Raw genomic sequence first — 24,216 nt, forward strand, 5'->3', positions numbered from 1 at the left:
AGTATCTTATTTGCATTTCCGATGATTATTGAAGAACATGTCTGGATATATGTGATAATTTATGTATTCTTAGATTATATAGATAAAGCCATATTTTAATAATTTTTTTGTATTTTAAGTTTGCCAAGATAAATATTGGTGTCAGAAAAATATTAATTGAAACCAGATTAAAACATCACTGGATTTACATGAAATTGTCACAAGATTTTGCAAAAAAGATGTCAATAGCAACTCCTTTCAAAATGGACTTATACGACTTATAAGAACTTGCCATTTTGGTTTGGAAGATAATTCAGTCCAACGCGTTTCGTGCAGATGTGGACTACGAAAGAACTTGGTGGAGAAGTAAGAATCTTTTTGATATTTATATTTTTTTTTTTGCGATTGAGGTAAGAATTTGGAAGAATTTATCCAGAGCTAAGTGTAACTTTTTGTGCGCCAAAAATATACAGTTTTTACAATGGGTGGCACTGCAGCTCTCCGGTCTGTCTTTTTTTTTTCGGAGAGCTACAGTTCTGCAGCTAGTACTTCTTGTGAGAAGACCTTTCATTGGATACCAAGAGCTTTGCCCTTTGACCTTGGAGTTTGACCTACTTTTAAAAACAAACCCTGACCATAACTTTTGAAGGGTTAAGGCTAGGGCTTCCATACTTCAAATATTTAATTTTTGTGACAAGAACTTTCAATGGATATCAAGAACTGTGACCTTTTACATACTTTTTAAAAACTTTAACCATGGCATAACTTTTGAACGGTTAGGGCTAGGTCTTTCATACTTCACATATGCAATACCTGTGACAAGACATTTCTTAAGAAACCAACAACTTTGACCCTTTGACCTTGAAGTTTGACCTACTTTTAGAAAAAAAAACTTGACCATAACCTTTAAATGGTTAGTGCTTTCATTCTTCACATAAACAATACTGGTGTCAAGACCTTTCTTAAGAAACCAACAACTTTGACCTTGGAGTTTGACCTGATCCTTGGCCATAACTTTTGAACAGGTAGTGCTAGGGCTTTCTTATTTCAAAATCGTATTTCTTGTGAGAAGACCCTACTTTGGATACAAGTATATCTAATTTGCATTTAAGAAAAGTTTATTATTCGCTATGTTGCCGTACGGGGGCATCAGTGTTTCACAAACACATCTTGTTCCTTATAACTTTTGACTGAGAGATAGGGCTTTCATATTTTTTGACATGTGCATTACCCGTGACAAGATATTTCCGAGCATGCTATGATTTCTGACCCCTTGACCTTCACGATTGACCTTAGTTTAAAAAAATCAACTTTGGTGATAATTTCTAAATGACATGTGATAGGGCGTTCATATTTGACACAATATGCATAGGCGCTTGGGTCAAGGATACTGTATTTTTTCTACATAATGTATTGTCGAGGAAATTCGAACCAGACTCGTAACATTTTTTTCTGTGCGCAGTATTAATTTTTGTGTTTTTTTGTAAACCTTTTTGCTTCATATACACTAGAATGTCACGGAAATTTGATTTTATGCACGCTTTAAAAATGACATATCCCACTGTATACTAAAAAGAAACAAGGTTTGCAACTTCATTTGCCCCTTTCCGTACCCGGCTTGATTTTTAAAAAGATATATGCACCGTTTACCAGCTGAATTACGAACCCCCATCTCTCCAGATAATTCTTATATAATGATAAAAATCCTCAGGTGTAAACTTTTCACCCATCTTATATTTTTAAATAATTATTTTCTCTCCATTTTCGCTCGTTTAATCCTCTAGTCCCCAAATTCCAAACCCCCAAAAATGTTACTAGTTCGAATTTTCTCGACAATACATTACATAGAAAAAATACAATATCCTTGACCCAAGTTTCTATGACAGTGTCATAAAAAATGACATATCACCCACAAAGACATGAAAGTTGGGGACCACAATTCTTTGAATTTGCTTGTTTATTCAAAGTTTTACAAAAATTTTGAATTGAAAAATATTTGTATATAATAAGGATGGTTTTAGAAAGGAAGAATTTTGAACATCACAGAAGGTAAACAATTTCTTTATAATCTAAAAATTTATTATTTGCATCATTTGCAATAGAATTAGGCCAAAAAATATATGTAAGAGGGCGAAGTATATTTTGCATCGGGTTCGAGATTCAGATTGAAATTTTTATAAGTTTACAAATTATGAAAAGGAAAATTATTTTTATGTTTATATCCTTTTTCAATAATTGAAATAACGTTAGTATTTGGCTGTAAGTAATTTTCATAATTTATTTTTAACACTTGTGAATCTGTCAATTGATTGGTCAATTAACCGAATGTACAGTAGGCCATTTTTTGGCGGTGTTTTCACAGTAGATGTTGACCAGTGAAGACGTGTGTCAGCCGTGTTATATGTTATACTAAACGCCTTTTGTCTGATATATGTGAGTAATGATATTTTTGTTTTGCATTCATATTACACTAGGTACTTATGTCACAAGTGAATGATTATTCTATATTTTGTGAAATATGCAACTGTGTAATTTCCCGATTGAAAGTTGTTACCATTTAGTCATTTGTTTATAAGTATGTTTATAGGGTAAAAATAATAGATGCCCTGATGTTATATATGATTTTAAAAGATTGTTCAATGCAAAACATCTTTATTATAATAGTGGTTCCTTGTCAAGTACATGTATGCATAGTTTGGATGAATTGAGTAGTAAGACCTGATTGTGTTTATAGTGAACAGTCCTCATGTGATGACGTCACAGTGACCGGAAGTCATACTGCATTCCTTACTTAGGTTTGTGAACTGTGTACATTTTTTTTTATCACTAATTATTTATACTGCATATTTATTTCTTGCTAAGATGATATGCTGTATGATAAAGTGTAACAGAAGTCTGACTGTCATAAATATTTCTTAATGAAATGGACATTACTTTTTCCTAATATTGAAATGTCAAGAGGTTATGTTGTACTTGTTTACATTAATTTTTTTTTTGACATTCACTTTCAATTGTGTATTGTTTATTCTAGGACCACTGTCATCATAACCATAACCATTGATAATCATTTGTTGATCATCAAATCAAGAATAAAAGAACTACAATACAAGAACAGTATTCTCTTGTGTTACATATATACCAATCTAGACATCCATTTTTTGGTTTGTATCATCTGACCTTAATAGAAAAAAAATCGACAGATTGTTTTTTAAATATCCGAATACATCAACATCTTTGGACTTAAGGTACTCCGATCCTCAGGTTCTGAAAATCAAGCATTGACTAATTGAAAATGCTTACAAAAATGTCTCTGAATTTTCAAAGTAACGTGTTTTACCCACAATAATTCCTCAATTTTCATCTTTCAAGTTAATCATATTATATAGAGAAAATTTGTTAATCTCAAATATATTTTCAGGAATTGCAAATAAAAACACTTGCTATGCATATTCCTTTTCAAATTTGATCAATTAAAACATTTAAAAATAAAAACCCTAGGTATCCAGGCTTTTGAAAAAAATCCACAATTTTTATGCATATACTGTACTTTAATTTCTTTTATTTACTTCCATCATTTTACAATGCAAAGTGTATAGAGATTCTCCTGTCATTGTGAAGCACCATAAATCACTTCCAATTTCATATCATGTTAATAAACATTGGTATCTATGGTTAGACTAAAATGAACATCAATTTCTTGATATATGTAATTTTAAAATGTTTTTTCGGGGTAAAAATTTCGACTTTTTATTAGACCTTTCTGACAACTTCAAAGAACCTTGAAGCACATTGAAAGGTATATAATGAAATTTGTTGCATGAAAAGATTTAATTTTTAAGCTTCATTTTGAGACTTTTTGAATTAAATTGTAAATTAAAGAGTTGTCCTTCCTGGCTGAGGATCGGAGTCCCTTAATGATTTCGATTAGCCAGTGCACCTACATGTATATCTAAGATAAGAAATAATGATATTTTCATTATTTAGCGAATACTAGAATGTTAATATTAATACTACTTGCAGATAACTCAAAAGGCACTGAATTTCGACAAGTAGATTTATGAACCTGTTTGGGAAAAAAGGATATTTAAGCTTAGCAAAAAATACAACCGACTTATAGGATAGTATATATTATTACGGTTCATTGTACGTTGATCTCCCGCAATGCTTCAACGGTCGGATTCCTTAAGTTATTATTTTAATAGTTTATGCATTGCCAAATGAAGAAATCGAGCGTATACAGGTTAACATGAATGCAAATAACTTTACTTTACAATATGAAAGTATTTGTTTGATTTTTGCACAATGAAAGCAAAAATAAAGAAATATTACACACAAATTCATTATCATAAATATAATGTAACTTCGATGGTTTAATAATGAAAGAAGTAAGCATGAAAAAATTGAATGTCTGCAATATTTCATGCAGAGAGAAGACTAGCATTGTTATGCCTATATTTACACCACTGTATCTAATGAGTTTGCCAGCGGCATCTGTTTTGTTGGAACATCATTCAAAGTATTTTATTTTCATAATTCCTCCAACATTCCTGAGTCCTGACAATTGTTAAGAATCGATTAAGACATTCCAGGGCAAGTGTTTCGTCTTGCTGTTCGTCATCACAGGAAATATTGTTACACAAAACACAAATGTAGCCGCTGTCAGCATGAACACACACAAGCATCTGTTACAGGATACGGTACTTTTTTCCATCTGCATTTTACACCGGGAAAACGACTTTTCTTGGGATTTTCTTTGCTTTTTTCGGTCTTGTTTTTGTTTTTCCGACGTTTAGAACCTTTCCGTTTTCTCTTGCAAGTCCATCTTAAAAGCTTGATAACCTTACTTCGAGCTGAGGCACAGTACATTCCCGACGGAAAGGAACACGACACTTCCGTATTGCACGAGCCTCGCTTTACCCACCGAGGCCAAAACAGGACGCTTAGGTCCTCCCATTCATATTCAACTTTACATGATCCATAGGTCATCATTCTTCTAAAGAATGATACAGTTTCATCAACATATTCAGTTGTATTTTCAATCTGAAATTTATAGGACTTGGTAAAATTTTCAATATCCTCTAATATTTGTAGTCTTATGTGATTGGGTCCAGTAACAGTGATTTCTTTTTCCGTCTCGATAGGTTTTTGTACAGACATCCAAAACTCATCAAAGTCGTTTCCAAGTCTCCTTCGTAGTCGTTTTTCCTTCAGCTGTTTTCCTTTTGGAACATATTGCATAAGTCCCGGAAGTCGTCCAAACGGGGGAATTTTAATGACAGGTCTACCATAAACAGTTTTATTCGGTAAACCTTGTGGAAACTCGAGCTTAGAGATCCTGGAAATAATGTCTGTATCACTCAATGATTCCGAAAGTCGACCAAAAAGTAATACGATAAGCACGAGATAAACTCCCGCCATTTTCTGAAAGAGTAGTGACAATTTATTTTTTCATAGATTAGAAATATTTTTCTGTTACAACAGTAACCCGACACCCTTTTCTTCACTGACCTTTTTCCAAAAAGTAATACATGTAATGTAAAGAATTTATTTTTATTATCACTAACCTTCCTTAAATTTCTACTAGCTCAAATTTTAATATGCATAATAAATCTAAATATCGACCGAATATTGGATCACTGTGACACAACTAGATCATACAACGTTTATACCTACCTTACATGCGCGTGGGTAAAAGAATCCCAGGCATTAGTGAACCAAGCCTGTGATTTTATATACCTACATCAATTAACATTAATACAATGTTTTTTGCCATCTATTTCTGCAGCACGCACGCATGTGATCATGATATAATTATTTGTGCCAGATCCAAAATAAAACAAATATGCAAAGGAACAGATAGTTAACAGAACAGTAATTTTTCCTCGTGTGTTGGTTAAAAACTCTGTTCAGACAACTAGAAATTTTACAATGAAGACCTAGCATGTGAACCTTCACAATTCATGATGTAAATTTAAGTAATCAATATCATTTCGAATATTTTTATTTCAAATTAAATTATCTTCCTATTCGTACAGATAAAGTTTAATAACAAAATAATTTAAACAAATTTTATAACGATATCAAGAATTACTCTTTATTTACTCAAATGGTAAAAGGCTAAAGTGTATTTAAAGAATGTATTCAGTTCAAATGAGCTTCGTTTCGTTACAAAAAAGTATACGAAAATAAACGCTATTCCATGTCGATTGATTTTCTCACAGAAAATAATTAAAATAATTTCTTCTCAAGATCAACAAGATGAAATTTGAATGTATTATAAGACATTGCCATTATTTAAAAAAATATTTCATACATGAAATTTGAATGAATTCTTTTGCATATGTTAGCTAATTACTGATATCAATAACAAAGAGAAAATTTAGAACATACGTAAAGTTGAGAAATAAAGAATGAGAGATAATTTACACTAATCAGTAGATATTATGACGCAACATATTTATTAGTCAAAAGAATGGTAAACATTAGAAAATACTCACGCATTACCATAGAGATGGGGTTGATCTGCATTGCTCGCAGTGCAGAGAGCACTGTGACAAAAATGCCTGATTATCCAGCACCGAATTCTACATAGTTGATGATTACTTGCGGGACATCACGTACTTGCCTAACGAACGATCAATTACATTGGGGCTTGATTAAATGTGCAAAGTTTTTTGGGTGAAGAAAGGAACAAAAACCTGCATTCAACCGTTATCTCTCAGAATGAAATCTGATTGCATCAACTGTTACTCTTCGGCAATCAGTTTGAATTAATCTCCCTGGATAAGAACTCCGACAATGACACTACATCTTGAGATGATGAAGGTTGTCTAGTTACGTCAATAAAATACGTCAGATTCTTAAGCGTAATCCCATATAATGATGCTCCTTTTCAAGTTTGTTTTTTAGTCTCATTCTGCTACTGGAGGGTTGTACTTGTTTCTCCTTCTTACAAACTGACAATGATCATGTACTTAACAAGAGGCCCAAGAGCATTAACGATCACCTGGGTATAATACAACAACTTAAAGGTGCATGGACACAAATTCGAAGTTAATATTTTCTGTATAATATTATGACATATATTTTAATAGCATTTCACACAAAAATACATTAAAATTTTTATTTCATTTTAAAGTTATGGAAACTTCAAATTTTTAGACGGGTTTGGTTGACACATAGTTGCACCTTTACAAATTTTAATTTTGTTCTTAATACTAAGGAAAACTGGCAATCTTGTTGTGTATAAATGAAAAAATATTAAACGTATAATCAGAAAACTAGAGTAGAAATGTTCGAAAGCCAAATATACACACAGTATATGATCAGTCCGTGCAGTTGTGGTGAGCTGACTTTAACAATTGAACGCACCCGGTGAATCGTTAAACATCAACAATAACAGAGCTCGTGCCCTGTCTACAAAAACTGTACGATTCACGGGTGTAATCAATTTGCTAAACTCTGTACACAACACTTAGCGCAGAATGACGATACTTGTGAATGGGATTTGCTTTCTAAATTTTTTTTCTGAAAATAATTAAATTTTCTGGATTAAAGTTTTAATATTTTTCATTTATACACAACGATATTGCCACTTTTATTAAGTATCAAGAATAAAAGTAAAATTTGTGAGAGTGATAGGATGTCAATCATACCCATCCAAAAATTTTAATTTTCAATAACTTAAAGATAAAATAAAATTTTTAATATATTTTTGTGTGAAACTTCAAATCTACAGGTGTCCATGCACCTTTAAAGGATTGATAGAATATAAAATAAACTGGAAGATGTAATCTCCATGATAAGTTTGTTGCATTTTATTTTGAATGTCCATTGTATATTGATATAAGAAAGAAATTTTTGAAAAAGTATTTAAATTTGGGCAAATTTTTGAATGCTCCCACAATTTTAAGAAAAAATAAAATTGATGTATAGTATCATTTCCATGTATGTGTTCTTTGCGTTCATTCTCCAAAAGCAAGAGAAATTGATGATCAGGATCAATGAAGTAATTAGTGTAATATTTAGTAACAACTCATAAATTAAATTACAATCTTCCCCAAATTAATCACTATCGCCGTTCAGATATTAACGAACTATTAGAGCTTCTGTACAAAAGTTCTCACATTGGCCTCTGTTGGTCTTTGAAGAACATTTTAATGAGTTATTTTTGTGGGTTTTTTTTTTTAAATTAATTATCTACATTAAATTATTCTCTTTTTTTATATACACTTTTAAAATACACTAATAACATTGATTAACTACCAGAAGGCATAGTTTCTCTCAGTAGAATACAAATTTATAGAACCTTGGCAAGGACCAGAACGTTTGCCCAAATGGTCCAGATGTTTTTAGGTCACCTGAGTAAACTGAGGTGACCTATAGCTATCCATTTTTGTCCGTCGTCGAACGTTGTGCGTTAACATTTGAATATTTTCAGCTTCTTCTCTTCTAGTGAAAATTAATGCATTATTTCTTTCAAAATCTTCTTTGCTCCTGAGTATTAAATAAACAAACCAAATACATAGTTATGTTGAATAAGGCTGCCTCTTCCAAAATTATGGATTTCATGGCTCCCGGTTCAGGGGTTCTGGTGATAGGCGGGGATCTATTAATTATATAGTACAAAATGCATAAATTCTTTGAAAATCTTCTTTTCTGCTCCTGGGTATTAAACAAACTAACCAAGTCCATAGTTATGTTGAATAAGAGTGTCTCTTCCAAAATTGTGAATTTCATGGCCTCTGGGTCAGGGGTTCTAGGGTTAGGGTTGGGCTTTCTTGATTACATGTTGAAAATACATCAATTCTTTAAAAATCTTCTCCTCTGCCCCTGAGTATTAAACCAGTGAACTATGTACATAGTTATGAGGAGGAAGGATGCCCCTTCCAGATTTGTGAATTTCAGGGCCCCGCGGGTTTAGGGGTTTTGGTATTAGGGCGAGGCTCTAATGATTATATACTCAGTAGTGAAAATGCAAATGGATTCTTCGAAAACCTTTTCCGTTGCACCTGGGTTTTATGCCAATGTTCTAAGTACCTATTAATGATGATGAAAGGTGCCTCTTCCAAAATGGCTAATTTTAGGGCCCATTGGTCAGGGTGCTTGGGGTGGGGGTTACATAGTCTAAAAGTAAATTAATGCTTTGATATCTGCTTTTTGGTATTAGTCAACCATTAAGATGAAATAAAATTTATGATAAAATTTCCAGAATTTGAAATATGTGCTCCCAGGGTCATTGGTTCCTGTGGGGTGGGGTGCACAACGGGTTATGAAGTGGAAATGCATTTTCTCTTTGTTACTCTGATCTACCTATGGGTATTAAGTAACCAAAGTAAGCAAACTAAGTGTATAAATTATGTTAAGCAATAGTGCCTCTTTCAAAATTTTGAATTTCATGGCCTTTGATTTAAAACGCAAACCAATTCAATTCTTGGAAAGTTGTTACATGATACTCAGATGACCTATAAGGCCCCTGGGCCTCTTTTTTTTTTAAATCTGGTAAAAAATATCCTTGCTTGTTAAAACTTTTAATATGCAATGGAGCAGAGAAGATTTTTCAAAATAAATAATGCATTTTCACTACAGATTCAACACAACCCTACCCTAACACCAAAAAGCATGACCCAGGGTCATGAATTTCACAAATTTGGAAGAAGTACCCTCATCATCATAACTCTGCACTTAGTTGAAGATTTTCAAAGAATTTACGCGTTTTCTCTTTATTATCAATAGACCCCCACTCCCCAATAAGAACCCTGGGACCATGAAGTTAAAAAAAAAAGTAGCAAACTCTTATTCATCATAAGTATGCACTTTGTTTATCAGCTCAACACTAAGGATTAGACAGGGTTATTTCACAGAATACTAGTAAATGCATTTCCATTAATTAATAGAGCCCCGCCATAACACCAGAACCTCTGACCCAGGGACCATGAACTTCACAATTTTGGAAGAGGCACTCTTGCTAATCACAACTACAGTAAAACTCGTGTAGTGCGCACACGGATATAGAGAAGTAATCTTGGATCTCAAACAACACAAATTTAACGAATTCCTTTTACGGATATAACGAATTACGGATATAGGGAAGTAATTTTTCAGGTCCAGTGACTTCGTTTTAAACGAGTATTACTGTATATACTAAGTAACTTTAATACACAGGAGCAGAAAGTAACATTTTCAAAGAATAATTGCTTTTCATTATATAATCAATAAAGCACGCCCTAACACCAGAGGCCTTCACCCAGGAGCAATGAAATTGATTTGACAATTTTGGAAGAGGCACTCTTGCTCATCATAACTATGTCCTTAGTTAGTTTTATTTAACATCCAGGAACAGAGAATAGAGCCCGCCCTTAAAAAAGAACCCCTAAAACAGGGTCCATGAAATTCACAATTTGTGAAGAACTCTTGGTCTTCATAACTATGTACTTAGTTTGTTTAAAACCTAGGAGCAGAAAAGAAACAAGAGGCTCATGGGGAACATCGCTCACCTGAGTAACTTTGGTGATGCAATTCTTTGCCAGATTGCCCTCCTTATAATATCTATTAGGGCCCCTTCCTACCCCCCCCCCGCGTCATGAATTAAACAATTTAGAATCTTTACTACCCAAGGATGCTTCTAAATAAGTTGCAGTGGTTCTTGAGAATAAGTTGCAGTGGTTCTTGAGAAGAAGATTTTAAAAGATTTTTCCTATATATTTCTATGTTAAAACTTGAATTCCCTAATGTGACTACGCACTACTCAAGGGGGTCATGATTTTAACAATTTAGAATTTACACTACTTCAGGATGATTCCATATAAGTTTCATGTTTTCTGACCCAATAGTTCTTTAGAAGAAATTTTTCTTATAGATTTTCCTGTTGTATATATTTCAAAATAAAACTTGGATTCCCTATTGTGGTCCCGCTCACCTCTAGGGGTCATGATTTTAGCAATTTGGAAACTACACTACGCAAAGATACTTCCACATAATTTCAAGTTTTTCTGGCCTAGTGGTTCTTGAGAAGATTGTACATGTATATTGTTCAACGTCCCTCTCGAGAATTTTTCACTTATATGGAGACGACACCACTTGCCAGTGGAAAGCCGCATATTTTGTCCTATACTCGGCACTTGGGGCCATTGAACAGGGAGTGATCTTTTTCGTGCCAGCACCTACTGCGACAAGGGACCTCGCTTTATACGGTCTCATCCGAAGGACCGGTCTCCACGTCCCACAGTGGGATTCGAACCCGCGACGTAAGGATTGACTCCTTACTTCTCAACTCTAGAGCAGACGCTCTAACCACTGCGCCACGCGGGTGACGTTCTTGAGAAGAATTTTTTTTCTATATATCTCAATGTACAACGTCCTACTCCCGGGGGTCATGATTTAAACAACTTAGTATCTACACTATCCCAGGATGCTTCCAAAGAAGTTTCACCTTTCCTGGCCCAGTGAGTTGAAGATTTTTCAATGAAACCACCTAATTTATGTCTTTTATTGATTATCTCCCCTTAAGCCTGTTAGGGGTCTTGGTCCTTCATTTTTACAAATGAAACTCTCCTTTACCCAAGGAGGCCTTGTTCCAAGTTTGGTTAACATTGACCCAGTGGTTCTTAAAAAGTTGAAAATGTGAAATGTTTGCAGACGGACGGACGACGATTGATTGACTGATTGTATGTTGTTTTATGTCCCATTCGAGAGACGTCACCATATACCGACGAAGGGCTTCAAATTTTGACCTTTACTCGGCACTCAGGGCCATAGAGCAGTGAGGGTTCTTTATCGTGCCAACGCCTATCGTGACACGGGACTTCTGTTTTTAAGGTCTCATTCCAAGGACCCGCAACTTTCACTTCAAGTGCCGAGCGCATGGCGAAGGAACAGTTGCAACCCATATTTAGGTCACCTGAGTAATCTCAGGTGACCTATTGCTATCTGTTTTCATCCGTCGTCGTGCGGTGTGCGTTAACATTTGAACATTTTTAGCTTCTTCTCTGCAACCACTCAACCAATTTCCACCAAATTAAGCATAAAGCATCTTTGGGTGAAGGGAAACAAAAATTGTGAATTTCATGGTCCCTCTGGGGCCAAAACCGCTAAAATAAATGCAATCTGTAAAAATCTTCTTCTTTACTCCTGGACATCAAGCATTCAAACTTTTAGTATGAATGTAATGACCATTGAGTCCTCTACCAAAATTGTGAAATTCATGTCCCCAGGGTCAGAGGTTCTACTGCTAGAGCGGAGCTCTATTGATTATATAGTGAAAAGGCATTATATCTTTGAAAATCTTCTCTGCTCCTAGGTATTAAATAAACTAAGTAAGTACATGGTTGACTTATGATGCAAGAGGAGCAAGAATGCCTCTTCCAAAATTGTGAATTTTATGGTTCCAGGGTCAGGGGTTCTGGTGTTAAGACGGGGCTCTATTTATTATATAGTGAAGATACATTAATTCTTTGAAAATCATCTTCTCTGCTCCTGGGTATCAAACAAACTTAGTAAGTATATAGTGATGATGAGGAAGAATACCTCTTCCAAAATTGTGAATTTTATGGCCCCAGGGTCAGGGGTTCTATTGATTTGTTTACTGAAAATGCATTAATTCTTTGAAAATCTTCGTCTCTGCTCCTGGGTATTTAAATACTAAGTATATAGTTATGACGAGGAAGAATACCTCTTCCAAAATTGGGAATTTTATGGCCCCAGGGTCAGGAGTTCTGGTGTTATGGCGGGGCTCTACTTAATGATTATATAGTAAAGATACATTAATTCCTTGAAAATCTGTTCCTGGGTATTAAACAAACTAACTATGTATACAGTACCCGCATCGTTATTCTTTACAGGATACACGATACGATAGGATACACGCACGATACGATAGGATACACGCACGATACGATAGGATACACGCACGATAGGACAGGATACACGCACGATAGGATAAACGCAAAACACGATAAACGCAAAACACGATACACGCAAAACACGATAGACCTAATAAACGATCTTCACGATAGGATAAACGCAAAACCTGATAGGATTGTTTCAAAATTCGGAACGTTTTCTGACAAGACGAAAAGATTATTTTGAATTAAATTTAAAGATTAAAGATTATTTAAATTAAATCATATTTTAATTTGAATACTTGCAGAGCTTCAAATCTAAACTATAAAGTACATTTCATTATTATAAAAAGAACCTGAGATCTCTGTGGTAATTTTACAAAAGTTGTTTATTTATATATATAAAAAATTGACAGTGATTAAATGGATTTTTATGAAATGGAGACTGTATTTTTTTTTAAATTTCTTCTGAAGGGCGTGAATTTTGAAACTCCATAAACAGATTTATTATTTATGAAAAATATACATTTTAATTTTCTATATAATAAATTTATCTACAAGTACCAAGCTATTTCACAGAAGAAATTTATGCAATAAATTAAATATTTGTATTTAATGTCTAAAGCTTACAATCTGCGATGTATCCACAAATCGCAATTAAATATTAATATCTTAGAAAATAATACAAGTAGAAGACTGTCCGAAAGAAAGGTTTAAAGAAAACGGCCGAAAAAGATCGAAACAGTTCAAGAAAATTAAATTTCCCGAATAGAAATCTAAATAATTATTAAAATAATGGCGCTCTGCATTGATACATGTAAACTGTGTCACGAGAATATGAATCTGCTACAACTGCACATGTACATTTACGCTAAGCTCTGACTTATGTACATGTAAACATTTTACATTACAGATACTTAAAACCTCGTATTTATTAACGAACATTGAATGGTTAAATACTTTCTTCTTTACAAAACAAAACAGAAAAATTAATTAAACAAATATTAAAAGAGTGAAATGCGACTTTTCCGACTAAATAATAATATAAATCATTGCTATTAAACTCTGTGTGTACTGTTTCTAATAATAACAAAAAATAGGTTTAATTCGGCAAATGAATTATTAAACTTAAAAATCATTTTACACTGACCCGGTAATCTCATACTAGGCATATTCGAAGGGCGGTATGTTGAAGTCCGCAACCAATTTAAAATTAGATAAACAAGATCTAACCAAATAGCCAAATATAATATTGAATTCTTAAATAAATTTATATACGTATGGAATAAATCGATTAATACTATAAATTGATTCGGTGTATTTATTAGTCTTGCATGGTCACGGCGGATTAGACAACTCCTTTGGTTTATTTTTATAGTAAGATACCGTTAAAAAAAATATTGCGAGCTAATTTTCATAGTTTAGAATGTTAGAACTATTTCATCCGTTTCTACGATCAATGAAATTGTTTCCTATAATTAATTTTGTCCGTATTAGGTAGAAAACCCGATGACCCGAAAGTCCATGTACCATAAGTTCAGTATATTTTTTTAAGTTTATTAAAAGACTTATTTACATAAACATAATGGAAACATTGTACGAAATGAAAAAATCAACGGAGTGAGTTTAGGGACTTCATTTCATTAAATTGATTTATTTGAATTTTTATTTAACATTCAAGATGATTTTTTATCCATAAATGTACAATTATTTAATATATTTTGAATTAAATCTTTGATAAAATTGTTCAAACAAGTTAGGAACAAAATCCCGAAAATAAGTAGATGCGTTTCATTAGAACCAGGTAGTTTTCAAGGTTACTAATTGACCCCAGGTGAGAAATCAGTACAGGTATGTTGACGGTGATCACACACACGGGCCGAGGTGTCAGTTAGGGGAGAAGGGGGAGGGGGTGGTTGACCGCACAGGAAGACAGTGTGCTAATTAGAGAGCTACACATACGTGTCAGTTTTCTTGTAAGGAAAGGTCTTCGATTTATTTTGATTTTTGGCATCCCGATGGATTATATTTTGAGTTTATTTCCACGCCGAAAAGGTAAGCTGTTAAAAAACTTCATGTTTTCCCCTGTATATATTATTTTTATGCTATCTAATGCCAGATAAAATTAATGAAAATCTTCTATTTTATAGTAACAGCCATGGTGTAATAAATTGGGTAGAATATTTTCCTGCATTGTTTTATAATTTTGATTTTTTTTTAATAATTTAGACATATGTCAAGGAATTTATAATTAGCTTTAAAAAATAAATTTAAAATTGAACGTATATGGCCAAAATCGTTGTTAAAATTCATTTGAATCATCGTCTTATGTTATATTATATTTGTAACATCAAGACTTTAATCAATTGTGCATACAAGCAGGCCAGACGCGTAAACATATTCCTAACGTTATCAGACGAAACAAGGAAAAACAGAATATTGCGTGAAAAAAAGATACATTACAATATCCTGCTTATTATTTATTTATTTGCTTTTTTTGTACGCAAACATCGTAGCTTACCAAAATCTTTCTCCGGTAACTCCGATTCATTTGAGAAAATCATATTAATAGTATTTAATTTTGACAAAATAAATCTTACGATTTGATAAATTATTTTTTAAAGCAGTAGACCAGGTGATCGATCTACTTATAATTTCATTTCCGAAAAATAGAGTTACTGTTTAAATTTTGACAATTACTCTCTGCTTTACCATGATATAATTATTTTATTTATTTATTTAATTATTCATTAATAAATCAATTTATTCATTCATGAAATACGCGATTAATTATTTTTTCCTTCTACGCTTTAATATTTCTTATATTGATGAAAAAGAAAGGGATAAATGTTTATTTTCTCTTTTTCGGTTGAATTAATCTTATTTTTATTAACAAAACGAAAAAGAAACTCGGAATAGCTCAGTAGTTTCTTTACATAGTAAAGATAAAAAGCGAGGGTTTCCGAATATACACGATAAACGCAAAACACGATGCACGATAGAACCTGATAAACGATCTACACGATAAACGCAAAACACGATAAACGGAAAACACGATAGAAAACGCAAAACACGATAAACGGAAAACACGATACGATAGGATACGATAGGATACAGCACGATACGATAGGATACACGCACGATACGATAGGATACACGCACGATAGAACACGATAGAATTGTAAAGAATAACGATGCGGGAACTGAATGCTGCCGGCCTGAGCACCTTATCGTCTTCTTAAATTATAAAATTTTATTTATTTCCAATTTTTCTCAAGGGGGTCATGATTTTAACAATTTAGAATTTACACTACTTCAGGATGATTCCATATAAGTTTCATGTTTTCTGACCCAATAGTTCTTTAGAAGAAATTTTTCTTATAGATTTTCCTGTTGTATATATTTCAAAATAAAACTTGGATTCCCTATTGTGGTCCCGCTCACCTCTAGGGGTCATGATTTTAGCAATTTGGAAACTACACTACGCAAAGATACTTCCACATAATTTCAAGTTTTTCTGGCCTAGTGGTTCTTGAGAAGATTGTACATGTATATTGTTCAACGTCCCTCTCGAGAATTTTTCACTTATATGGAGACGACACCACTTGCCAGTGGAAAGCCGCATATTTTGTCCTATACTCGGCACTTGGGGCCATTGAACAGGGAGTGATCTTTTTCGTGCCAGCACCTACTGCGACAAGGGACCTCGCTTTATACGGTCTCATCCGAAGGACCGGTCTCCACGTCCCACAGTGGGATTCGAACCCGCGACGTAAGGATTGACTCCTTACTTCTCAACTCTAGAGCAGACGCTCTAACCACTGCGCCACGCGGGTGACGTTCTTGAGAAGAATTTTTTTTCTATATATCTCAATGTACAACGTCCTACTCCCGGGGGTCATGATTTAAACAACTTAGTATCTACACTATCCCAGGATGCTTCCAAAGAAGTTTCACCTTTCCTGGCCCAGTGAGTTGAAGATTTTTCAATGAAACCACCTAATTTATGTCTTTTATTGATTATCTCCCCTTAAGCCTGTTAGGGGTCTTGGTCCTTCATTTTTACAAATGAAACTCTCCTTTACCCAAGGAGGCCTTGTTCCAAGTTTGGTTAACATTGACCCAGTGGTTCTTAAAAAGTTGAAAATGTGAAATGTTTGCAGACGGACGGACGACGATTGATTGACTGATTGTATGTTGTTTTATGTCCCATTCGAGAGACGTCACCATATACCGACGAAGGGCTTCAAATTTTGACCTTTACTCGGCACTCAGGGCCATAGAGCAGTGAGGGTTCTTTATCGTGCCAACGCCTATCGTGACACGGGACTTCTGTTTTTAAGGTCTCATTCCAAGGACCCGCAACTTTCACTTCAAGTGCCGAGCGCATGGCGAAGGAACAGTTGCAACCCATATTTAGGTCACCTGAGTAATCTCAGGTGACCTATTGCTATCTGTTTTCATCCGTCGTCGTGCGGTGTGCGTTAACATTTGAACATTTTTAGCTTCTTCTCTGCAACCACTCAACCAATTTCCACCAAATTAAGCATAAAGCATCTTTGGGTGAAGGGAAACAAAAATTGTGAATTTCATGGTCCCTCTGGGGCCAAAACCGCTAAAATAAATGCAATCTGTAAAAATCTTCTTCTTTACTCCTGGACATCAAGCATTCAAACTTTTAGTATGAATGTAATGACCATTGAGTCCTCTACCAAAATTGTGAAATTCATGTCCCCAGGGTCAGAGGTTCTACTGCTAGAGCGGAGCTCTATTGATTATATAGTGAAAAGGCATTATATCTTTGAAAATCTTCTCTGCTCCTAGGTATTAAATAAACTAAGTAAGTACATGGTTGACTTATGATGCAAGAGGAGCAAGAATGCCTCTTCCAAAATTGTGAATTTTATGGTTCCAGGGTCAGGGGTTCTGGTGTTAAGACGGGGCTCTATTTATTATATAGTGAAGATACATTAATTCTTTGAAAATCATCTTCTCTGCTCCTGGGTATCAAACAAACTTAGTAAGTATATAGTGATGATGAGGAAGAATACCTCTTCCAAAATTGTGAATTTTATGGCCCCAGGGTCAGGGGTTCTATTGATTTGTTTACTGAAAATGCATTAATTCTTTGAAAATCTTCGTCTCTGCTCCTGGGTATTTAAATACTAAGTATATAGTTATGACGAGGAAGAATACCTCTTCCAAAATTGGGAATTTTATGGCCCCAGGGTCAGGAGTTCTGGTGTTATGGCGGGGCTCTACTTAATGATTATATAGTAAAGATACATTAATTCCTTGAAAATCTGTTCCTGGGTATTAAACAAACTAACTATGTATACAGTACCCGCATCGTTATTCTTTACAGGATACACGATACGATAGGATACACGCACGATACGATAGGATACACGCACGATACGATAGGATACACGCACGATAGGACAGGATACACGCACGATAGGATAAACGCAAAACACGATAAACGCAAAACACGATACACGCAAAACACGATAGACCTGATAAACGATCTTCACGATAGGATAAACGCAAAACCTGATAGGATTGTTTCAAAATTCGGAACGTTTTCTGACAAGACGAAAAGATTATAACACTGCGACATTTAAGTCCGGACACGACAAAGTCCGGACTTTTAGGTACCCTTTCGAAAAGACCTACATAAGATTTTTTTCTATATTTTGGTGGGATTTTTTATTCTGACCTCATCATGTCAATCTCAACTTCCACATTGTAGTAGTTTTCTCATAAACCTCTGTCAAAACCTAAAATCCCATGGGAGAATGGCGGGATTTTTCATCCCACCAAAAATCCCACCAAAATCCCATGGGAGAAAAAGTACTGTGGGATAATTTCTCCCACATGGGAAAAAAAATCCCACGGTTGTTGCAAAAATGGGATTATTTTTCCCACAGGACAAAATATCCCACTAATTGATGTCAATATAGGATTTATCCCATATTTTTGGTATGTGATGGGAGAAATTATCCCACCAACCTATTAAATATATAACAAATCTGAAATAACCACAATAAGTAACCTTAAGCACCGTTAAGAGTGGTGTTTTATTTCTAGTGCCGAAGAATGTAACATGTAGTATTCTCAAAATATTTTTTTTTCATTATCATTTTTTGTTATTTACCCCCAATAAGGCATATTGCCTTGCTACTGATGATTTGTCTGTCTACCATCAGTTGCCATTCATTTTCTTTGCAGTGATTGTACACATTGAAATGATATTTTACATGTATCTATCATATGAATATCTAGGTCTACGCAGGTTATCTATGTTACAATATATTTCTTTAACTTCTCTGAATGATTATGATTATAATGACAGCAGCTAATTTAACATAATTAATTAACATGATTAATGAATCCAAGATATGAACTTCATAATTCTGACAGTACTTTTTACATGTCTTTCAATTAAAAATGTGTCAAAGTCACAGATTTGTACTTCTGTTATTGTGTTTGATACAGTCATATTTCATTATTTGTTCACATGTAACATGTACCTTTGTTCACATGTAACATGTAACATGCTCCTTCCTAACACTTCTTTCTGATAATAAAATGTATTTCTTTTTATTTACACCTGTTTAGTGTCTGTTGAAAGGTGAATTTACCCAAGGCTCATATACAGCTATACTATCTGTACCAGTTGATATAACTTTGACCATTTACTGATTTATATACTCACTTGCTAGTTGCTTCACTTTGTGTTGAGATGATAATGAACTAATTCAAGCATGTTAAACCAATATCTCAAAGAAATGAATATGAATGAGACTAAATTGATTTAAATGTACGTGAATTAATCCTGAAAATTTAGTCTTTAAATCAATTATTGACTAAAATCTGATCAAATCACCAAATTCTTCTTTCCGAGTTCTTGCATCTCTGTTGCGACAATTCATCAAATGATGTATTATTTTACTACGATTGCAAAGCGCAGTTGAGATCTCAGATGATTTACAGTCAACTCGTACACAAACCAAGTCGTACTTAAGGTTTTAAAAAAATGAGGAGTCAACTCCTCTACAAAGGTTTTTCTTTATGCCTCTGATTTTTCCTATACCATTATGCGCAGATTGTCTTTGTTTTCCCGGTGTAATTAAATCTGAGGCATCAACTCCTACATATTTTAATATTGTAAAGGTAATATATTATATCATTTTAGACAACTAAATTTGATTAATAAACATCACTGCAACAAGATATACATGTATGTAAAATTTTACATTTTAACATTTAAGTCTTCTTTTTGTAAGTGCAAGTAATATATGTGGATATAAATGTAACTTGATATAATGCAGATAAGAAAGTTATCTTAAATATTTCAACAACATTTAAACAACAACAAAAATAATATTCCAAATTGGCTTAATATGATTGAGAAAAAAAAGAAGAAAAAGAAATGGTCATTTAAAGGCAGAGCATTTTTACCGGGTGGTATTTTTATTCCAGGAGAGGGAGAGGCTAATTTTGTACAGGTGTGATTGCCTTGGAGCTAGCACTCTACCTGCAGGAATGGATACACAGTGAAATACCCTAAGGTGTCATTATAATAACTAATTATACCTGTGATAAGGATTTTAAAACAACTTAGAATAAGGCTTCTCAAGTACCAAGGTATTGAATTATATATTTTTTAATGTTTAATTTAACATCCCTATCCTTTAAAAAAAATTTATTATATCATATACTACATGTATAAACTGCCTTTATGAGGATCTCACCATTATGACTCTTCGAGCATAACATAATTATGGATTCTCCCTAAGAAAATTTTAGTCCTTTAATATTTACAAATTATAATTTCAGATTTCGAAAGTTCATGCTTTTATTATAAAGAAAAAAAATCCGATACTTGCCAAATTTCATTCAAAAATGAAAAAGTTATGACCATATAAGAGAACTGAACACACCGGTATGACTGACTGCATATAGCTTTGTTATGGATTCTCCCTATGTAAATTTAAGATCTTTTTCAATTTATCATGTAAGATTTACATAGTTTATGCCATTGCAAGAAATATAAAACCAATTATACTTGCAAAATTTCAGTGAAAAAGGAAAAAGTTTTGACCATTTAAGGAAACTAAACACACCTGTATGACTGACTGCATTATTATAGCCTGGTTATGGATTCTCCCTATGTAAATTTCAGTTCTCTTACAATTGATCATGTAAGATTTACAAAGTTCTTGCCACTGTTAGAAAAATAAAACCATACTTGCCAAATTTCAGTGAAAGAGAAAAAAGTTATGACCATTGAAGAGAACACACCAGAGTATGTTACACCTGACTGAATATAACTTGGTGATGGATTCTCCCTATGTAAATTCAGTTCTCTTACCGCTTATCATGCAAGATTTACAAAATTTATGCCATTGCAAGAAAAATAAAACCAAACTTGACAAATTGCATTGAAAAATGAAAAAGTTATTACCTTTTAAGAGAATTAACACACCAAAGTACGCCTGACTGAATATAGCCTGGTGATGGATTCTCCCTAGGTAAATTTCAGTTCTCTTACCGCTTATCATGCAAGATTTACAAAATTTATGCCATTGTAAGAAAAATAAAACCAAACTTGCCAAATTTCACTGAAAAATGAAAAAGTGTTGACCATTTAAGGGAACTGAACACACCGGTATGACTGCATGACTGCATATAGCCTTGTGATGGATTCTCCCTATGAAAATTTCAGTTCTCTTACCGCTTATCATGCAAGATTTACAAAACTTATGCCATTGTAAGAAAACTAAAACCAAACTTGTCAAATTTCATTGAAAAATGAAAAAGTGTTGACCATTTAAGGGAACTGAACACACCGGTATGACTGCATGACTGCATATAGCCTGGTGATGGATTCTCCCTATGTAAATTTCAGTTCTCTTACCGCTTATCATGCAAGATTTACAAAACTTATGCCATTGTAAGAAAAATAAAACCAAACTTGCAAAATTTCATTGAAAAATGAAAAAGTTATTACCATTTAAGAGAACACACCCTGGTACGAGTGACTGAATATAGCCTGGTGATGGATTCTGGATCCCTATGTAAATTTCAGATCTCTTACAATTTATCATGTAAGATCTATAAAGTTTATGCCATTTTAAGAAATATAAAACTATACTTACCAAATTTCAGTAAAAAAGGAAAAAGTTTTGGCCATTTAAGGGAACTGAACACACCGGTATGACTGCATGACTCCATATAGCCTGGTGATAAATTCTCCCTATTTAAATTTCAGATCTTTTACAATTTATCATGTAAGATTTAGAGAGTTTATACCATTGTAAGAAATATAAAACCATACTTGCCAAATTTCATTGAGAGAGGGAAAAATTATGACCATTTAAGAGAATACACCATTGACTGGGTATAATCTAATGATGGATTCTCCAAATATAAGAAGATATTGAAAAATATATTATACATGTATGAATTCTTAGTTATCATGGTTATTGAAATAAGTTGCAACAGATTTTTGAATGAGTCTTACATCAGAGACATAAATACCAGATATTACTAGGTCTCTGCTCACATCCAAATATGTTGAATTTTTCACTTAAAAGATATATAATTTTCATGACTGTTTTCATTGGTAATTACACTTGTCAATATAATTATCAATTAATAAAATTTCAAAAAATAGTATCTATTAATAATGATAATTAATATTTTATGTATGTTCATCAATCAACACTTTGAAATGTGCTCTTTACTTGGAAAACTTTTGAAAATAATTTTGAGAGTAGTTACTCTGAAACAAGCTACCAGGGTATGTACATACACAATTGGATTAAATAAACAGGAAACGGCACGTGTAATGATCAGTCATGCAGTGTGGAGATGAATTCTGGAATATATGTGTATATCATCGTATAGACTTAAACTCTGAAAGGTGTGAGAACCTTCCTTCGGGCAAAATTTCAATATATTTACAAAGGTGTGAAATTTAAGGTGTGAAATTCACTGATTTCAGGTTGATTGCTCTTGTACAAAGTTAAAAAGATTTTTTAGAATTAATTAATTGAAAACCCATCTGCAAATCATCTCTTTCATAACAACACTAATAAAAGGGATTTTAATTAAGACTGCTTTTCAAGATTCAACACTCCTGCAATTAAATCAATCGGGTACTGCTTTGCATGTAAGCATTCAGTGGTCAGACTATCAATGGCTTCCTCTCTCTCTTTTTCTCTCTCTTGACACAGTATAAAATTATTGCATCAGCGGTATGAGAGAGAGAAAACATCGCACACGACCGGGAATTTAAAAAGTTTTGATTTGGGTCATTTTAATGAAAATTGTCAGTCGGTCGGGAGAAAGCAACTAAACACTTTATTTGAAAAGATGACATCATTGTTATTTTTTAATCGTTCTAGAAAGACCACATACACATGTACATATTTTTTTAAAAATTATTCTGTTACATATATATGTTAGTTGCATATCAACACTTGAGGGAAAGTTTCGATCGAATAGATCAAGTAAAATGCATACTGAAATAATCAGGCCTCTGAAAGCCTTTTCTGTTTTCTTTTTGGATGGGATGGGGTTTAATATAAATTCTAAAATTTTGTTCCATAATATTCGCAGCGTAATTGAAACGTCGGGGGTCTCTTTAGTTGTTGTTGTTGTTGTTTACTGAATTACGAGAAAATGTATAAGGAATATTATTTTTGCTTTCCGTTATTTGGCGACTCTAGATGTACAGTACTGTGTACTTTTGTGTACTTTGCTCTTCTTTATTTTCAATATCAATTAATCCAATTATACTATTACTGTTGACTGAAATTTTTAGTAATTGTGTATTCTGGAATTCCCATCGCGACGTAAATAATTCAATTTGAAGATTTGAAGGACTTTAATTAAACAAGCAGTATAACCTGAAAACAAGAGGAGAAACATACATATGCATAAGAAATATTACATTCCTTATAAACCAAGAGTTCCCAGGGGACAGCTTTACTTACTTAAGATAATTTAAATCAATAATCTATAAATTGTTATTTTTAGACACTTCTTAACTCTAAAGCAAAATGCTCTAGAAACACTGCAAATCTGATGGTCCTCAAAAAGTACATTGATTGTTTATAAGCACAGGGGGCTGAAAGAATGTTTGAAAAAAATACTCTATAATAAACTTTCAAAGAAAAAGTTATCGTCTTACGTATTGTAAAATAAAAAAATACTTTAGCTATTATTGTTTAGTTTAATAAATAATTCTAGGTAATGAAATGATCATATGTATAAATTTTCAAACCTTCATCTTCGATCCTAGAAAGGGACATAACTCTGCAAAGCGGATCTACTAGATCGGATATGAGACATTTTGTAAGCAAGAATTAAAACTTTTATTTTGTGT

At 33.3% G+C, this 24,216-nt stretch overlaps 1 protein-coding gene across 3 annotated transcripts; it reads right to left on the reverse strand.

The window, feature by feature from the left end:
- Positions 1 to 4,019: 4,019 nt before the first annotated feature.
- LOC134275216 (noggin-2-like) lies at positions 4,020 to 6,743 on the reverse strand. 3 transcript variants are annotated; one of them, XM_062757472.1, is made up of 2 exons: positions 6,484 to 6,743; positions 4,020 to 5,400 (listed from the first exon to the last, which is right to left on the reverse strand). In XM_062757472.1, exons 1-2 carry the CDS (start codon positions 6,505 to 6,507, stop codon positions 4,639 to 4,641), a joined length of 786 nt encoding a protein of 261 aa, XP_062613456.1. In that variant the 5' UTR covers positions 6,508 to 6,743; the 3' UTR covers positions 4,020 to 4,638. The 3 variants fall into 3 exon arrangements, with proteins under 3 accessions (XP_062613456.1, XP_062613458.1, XP_062613457.1); XM_062757474.1 differs by having other exon boundaries at positions 6,477 to 6,741; XM_062757473.1 differs by lacking the exon at positions 6,484 to 6,743 and adding an exon at positions 5,653 to 5,802.
- Between the last annotated feature and the right edge of the window lie 17,473 nt (positions 6,744 to 24,216).

This window comes from Saccostrea cucullata, unplaced genomic scaffold (genome assembly GCF_032062105.1).
Source record: "Saccostrea cucullata isolate Sc308-1 unplaced genomic scaffold, CSIRO_AGI_Scuc_v1 ctg456, whole genome shotgun sequence".
Taxonomy (NCBI): Eukaryota; Metazoa; Mollusca; class Bivalvia; order Ostreida; family Ostreidae; genus Saccostrea; species Saccostrea cuccullata.

Coding starts and splice junctions, on each gene's coding strand:
- LOC134275216 (XM_062757472.1), bottom strand. CDS start 6,507: ATGCAGATCAACCCCATCTCTATG. Junction 5,401..6,483: donor AGATCAACCCCATCTCTATG/GTAATGCGTGAG, acceptor CTACTCTTTCAG/AAAATGGCGGGAGTTTATCT.